The 4,905-nt window shown below is 58.8% G+C and overlaps 1 protein-coding gene across 1 annotated transcript; it reads right to left on the bottom strand.

Annotated features, from left to right (window-relative positions):
- Window positions 1-400: 400 nt before the first annotated feature.
- Window positions 401-4,883, bottom strand: LOC113490764 (zinc finger protein OZF-like). Its single transcript, XM_026867335.1, has 4 exons — window positions 4,545-4,883; window positions 3,339-3,917; window positions 1,318-1,716; window positions 401-874 (listed from the first exon to the last, which is right to left on the bottom strand). The coding sequence occupies exons 2-4, from the start codon at window positions 3,856-3,858 to the stop codon at window positions 435-437; spliced, it is 1,359 nt and encodes a 452-aa protein (XP_026723136.1). The 5' UTR covers window positions 3,859-3,917; window positions 4,545-4,883; the 3' UTR covers window positions 401-434.
- Between the last annotated feature and the right edge of the window lie 22 nt (window positions 4,884-4,905).

The raw sequence follows: 4,905 nt of genomic DNA, 5'->3' as shown, positions 1-4,905 counted from the left end.
GCACATGTGCAAGGAGACGAGGGTGCAAGTGCCGCGGTGACCATGGAGGCGGGCCAGGGTGTGCTCTGTCCCCTTCCTGCTCCTACTCTCCCTCCATCCCTCCTTCTGATCTCGAATGAGCACCTGCCCTTTGTCCTCACTTTCTCCCTCCTCCAATACTCCCCCCGCCCCCTGGGAGGTCTTGAGATAAAAATGAGGCAGGTCAAGATGGGGCAGGGTTGGGGTCTTGGCTGCTCCCACCCGCTGGGGGTGAACCCAGGATGAGGGAAAGAAGAGGAAAAGCAAGAAAATCCGTGGGTGGATGCAAAAGGAGCTTGATGGGAGGAGGCCGGAAAAGTCCATCAAACCTCTCGCCAGAGGAAAATGGATGCCCAGACAGTTCCTGACCAAAATCTGGCCAAGACCTGCCCCCAGAATCCCTCCTCTCCATGTTATTACTGAGCATGACGTGATACGGGGTTAAACCCACCCAAGGACTCACCATTGTGGACGGCTTCCTGATGCCTCCTGAGGTGATCACCATGCCGGAAGGTCAACCCGCAGTGGGAGCAGGCGTCCAGCTTCTCTCCCGTGTGGGTGCGTTGGTGGACAAGGAGGTTGGAGCGCCAGGAGAAGCGTTTCCCGCAGGTGGTGCAGAGAAAGGGCTTCTCCTTGGTGTGCGTCCTCTGGTGACACACGAGGCTCCCGCTCTCCGTGAAGCTCTTCCCACAATCCTGGCACTTGAAGGGCTTCTCTCCCATATGGATCTTGCGGTGACGGCTCAGGCTGCTCACAGACATGAAGACCTTCCCACACTCCTCACACTTGCACTTCTTCTGTCGGCATCTCCTCCGTGGTTGGGTTGTAGATTCTTGAAGATGTTCAGCAGACGTCCCTTTGAAAGAGTGTTTTTGGGGTTCTCTGAATATTTCATCCTTCCTGTGCTTGATACTCCTCTTCCCCCGTCCTTCCTGCTTCTTAACCCGGGACCAGCACCCACACTTGGTCCCCTGTTTTACCCTCCCAAAACTCCCACCACCCCCTGGGATGGCCGGGGATGGAGCTGGGGCAGGTCGGGATGGGGCAGGGTTGGGCTCTTGGCTGCTCCCACCCTCTGCGGGTGAACCCGGGAGGGGGAAAGGTGAGAAAACCCAGGAGTGGGGGGAAAAATAGTTCAGGAGGCCAGAGGAGGCGATTGATCAACCAAACCCATGGGGAGATGGATGCCCAGCCAGGTCCTGGCCAAAATCTAGCCCACAGCCACCCCCAAATCCCCGCCTCTCCATTTTATTGCCGAGCCCAACGGGATATTGGGTTAAGCCCCCTGTGAAGACTCACCATTTTGGACATTGTGGACAGATTTCTGATGGCTCTCCAGTTGACAACTCTTCTGGAACATCATCCCACACTGCGAGCAAGCGTGAAGTTTTTCTTCCGTATGGATGCGTCGGTGGGTGATGAGGTTTGACTGCCAGGTGAAGCGTTTCCCACACGTGGTGCAGAGATAAGGCTGCTCCTTGGTGTGCATCCTCTGGTGACGCAGGAGGTTCTCTCTCAGCGTGAAGTTCTTCCCACAATCCGGGCACTGGTAGAGGTTCCCTCCCGTGTGGATCCGTCGGTGACGACTCAGGCTGCTTCTCCAGGTGAAGACCCTCCCACAGTCCTCACACTTGAACTCCTCTCTGGAGCTACTCCGCGGTTGGGATGTGGATTCTTCAGGTTCTTCACCATTCAATCCTGTGAAAGAGAATTTTTGGGGTTCTCTGGGTATTTTACTCCCTCACGTATCACCCCGCACTGCAGAGCAGGGACCGACACCCCCAGCCCCACCCCTGCAGATGACCCCAGACCCGCTCACACCAGTCCCCCCAGGAGCCAGCGCTGGGGCCACAAAGAGCTCAGACAGAGATTGAATAACGACGACAGGACCAACGGCGATGGCCAAGGCACACAAGGAGCCCTTGTGCTGCGCTGCCAGCCCCTTCTACAGCCTTTCCTTGGGTGTCCCCCCCTTTTCTGCCCCTGACCCCTTCCCCTGCTCATCGCCTCCTCCGTACGCACAGTCCCCCCCCCAGTGCTGCATCCTCAGCAGCTGCAAAGCTGTAGTAGAGCTTCCACCTGCTACTGGGGCTGGGAGATCCCCGGTAGGGACCCAGAGAGCTTTGTTTGTGGTCATTAATGCTAATTGGGCAGGTTTAATGTCCTTGATGGTCTTTTCCATTAGTGCCATGTGGGCACCCGAGCCCCACCCAGACCCTCCCTCGCCCCTTCCTCCTCAGGGGGAGGACTCCTCACACTCCTCCCCTGCTCCGCCGGGGGCTCCCTCCCATGGGAGACAGTCCTCCACGATCTTCCTCCCACCTGGGTCCCTCCCAGGGGCTCTGGGGGGGCATGTGCTCCCCCGTGGGGCTCCACGGGTGCAGGGCAGTCTCTGCTCAGAGCTCCTACCGCCTCCTGATGTCCTTCCTCTCCCTCGCTCTTTGCAGAGCTATTTCCCTCCCACCTTCATACCCTTCCTGCTCCTCTCAGGTTCCCCCTTTTTAAATACCATGTCCCAGAGTACAACTCCACCTCTAATTGGCTCAGCCTTGGCCAGAGCTTGGAGGCAGGAGAGCTTCAAGAAACTTATCACAGTAGTCGCCCTGTAGATCCTTCCCCCACTCCAGAAGCTCTTCACACACAAACCACCACAGGCAGGTGGGTGCTGAGCCCCGGGCAGGGGGTGCTGAGCACCCCACAGAGGCAGGAGGAGGATGTTGCAGTGCTGAGGGAAAGCCGCTCAGCCTTGTATGAGGCCCCTGAGCCCAGGAGGTTGCCCAGGAGGGGGCACTTTCAGGGTCCCCCCATGACGTGGGCTCAGAGGACGCTACAAACCTGTGCCTGTACCCTGCCTGCGGTGCAGAAGTGTGCAAGGAGATGGGGGTGCAAGTCAATGGAGCTTGGGGCTGTTTGTGTGTATCCCCTGTTCCTCTTCCTCCATCCCTCCTCCCCCATACCATGCCAGCACCCACCCTTGGTCCCCATTTTCATCCCCACAAAAATCCCCCTATCCCCTGAGAGGGCCGGGGATGGAGATAAGTCAGCTCAGGATGGGGCAGGGTTGGGCTGTTGGCTGCTCCCACCCAGTCTGGGTGAACCCAGGATTGGGAAAAGAAGAGGAAAAGTGAGGAAAAAACATGGGTGCAGGTAAAATATCGTTTGACAGGACAAGGCCATGACTCACCAGCTACCCATGGGAAGATGGAGGCCCAGCAAGTTCAGCACCAAACTCTGGCCGAACACGACCCCCAAAAGCACTCCTCTCCATTTCATTGCTGAGCACAACGTGATACGGGATTAAGTCTCATTCAAGGACTCACCATTATGGACGGATTCCTGATGCCGTTTGAGTGAATCACTCTGCCTGAATGTCTTCCCGCAGCACGAGCAGGAGTATGGTCTCTCTTCTGTGTGGACGCGCTGGTGGACATGGAGGTTCGAGGGCCAGGAAAAGCATTTCCCACACGTGGTGCAGACAAAGGGCTTCTCCTTGGTGTGTGCTCTCTGGTGATTCAGGAGGTACGTACTCAGTGTGAAGCCTTTCCCACAATCCTGGCACTTGAAGGGCTTCTCTGCCATGTGGTTCCATCGGTGACGGGTCCGGTTGCTGCTACTAGCAAAGACCTTCCCACAGTCCTCACATTTGTACTTCTTCTCTCTGGGGCTGCTCTGGGGTTGGGTTGAGGCTTCTTGAGGGTCTTCACCACCCGTCCCTTTGAAAGAGCATTTTCGGGGTGTTCTTGTTCTGCGGCTCCCCGGGGTATCACGGGGCTGCTGTTGGCCATCGTGCTCCACGGCCACCGTGGGGCTCTGGGGCTCCTCTTGGGGCCCTTGCAGCATCCCTCTCTGCTCTTCCCTGGGCTGGCACTGCTCCTCCTTCTGCTCCTCTGTCCCAGCGCCTGTGGGGGGCCAAAGGGGCTCAGCTGGGGGCTCTTAAGGCCCATGAAGAGCAGCCCCCTCCTGCATGGCTCTGCCTGCTCGGCTCCCTCCCTTCCCTTCTCCTCCTCCTCACACCCCCAGGGCCTTGCCCCTTAGCACGGCCTTGGGCTTTGAGCCCCGAGGGCACCTGAGCCCCATCCAGATGTTCCCTCACCCCATCCCCAACAGGGATGGGGTCAAAATAATTAAAACAAAGGACGGGGGGTAGCAAGGCAAGGACGGGAGGGGGACGTGGGACTCCCCCATTATGGTCTGGGGAACAGAGAGACTCCATCGGGAAGAAAGAACAGCACTGGAATTTGAACCCCCCACCCCCGAGGTACCGATCCGGCAGAGCAGGACAGTGAGAAATACAACCACAGCTTCCAAGCCCTTCCCCCAGCCCTCCTGCCCGGGCTCAGCTTTGCTCCCCATTTCTCTCCCTGCTCCCCCCCCAGCGCAGGGGCAGGGATGGGGCTTGGGGTCACTCCATCACCCGTTGTCTCTGCCGCCCCTTCCTCCTCAGGGGGAGGACTCCTCACACTCCTCCCCTGCTCCGCCGGGGGCTCCCTCCCACGGGAGACAGTCCTCCACGATCTTCCTCCCACCTGGGTCCCTCCCAGGGGCTCTGGGGGGGCATCTGCTCCCCCGTGGGGCTCCACGGGTGCAGGGCAGTCTCTGCTCAGAGCACTCCCCGCCTCGTGTCGTCCTTCCTCTCGATCAGTCTTTCCAGGGCTATTTCCCTCCCCCCTCCTCTTCCTCCTCCTCTTTCTCCTCCTCCTCCCAACTTCCCCTGTTTAAATCCCTTGTCTCAAAGCGCGACGCCATTGCTAATTGGCTCGGCCTTGTCCAGGGGCGGGTCCGACTTGAGCCGGGGGAACTTTGAGCATCTTCTGCCAGGAGCACCCCCTGTACCCCCTCCTCCGCTCCCAGCCCCTCCACACACAAACCAGCACAACAGGGTGCAGC

Source organism: Athene cunicularia, unplaced genomic scaffold (assembly GCF_003259725.1).
Source record: "Athene cunicularia isolate RWA unplaced genomic scaffold, athCun1 SCF_285, whole genome shotgun sequence".
In the NCBI taxonomy this organism is placed as follows: Eukaryota; Metazoa; Chordata; class Aves; order Strigiformes; family Strigidae; genus Athene; species Athene cunicularia.
This window is presented reverse-complemented; position numbering and strand designations above follow the sequence as displayed.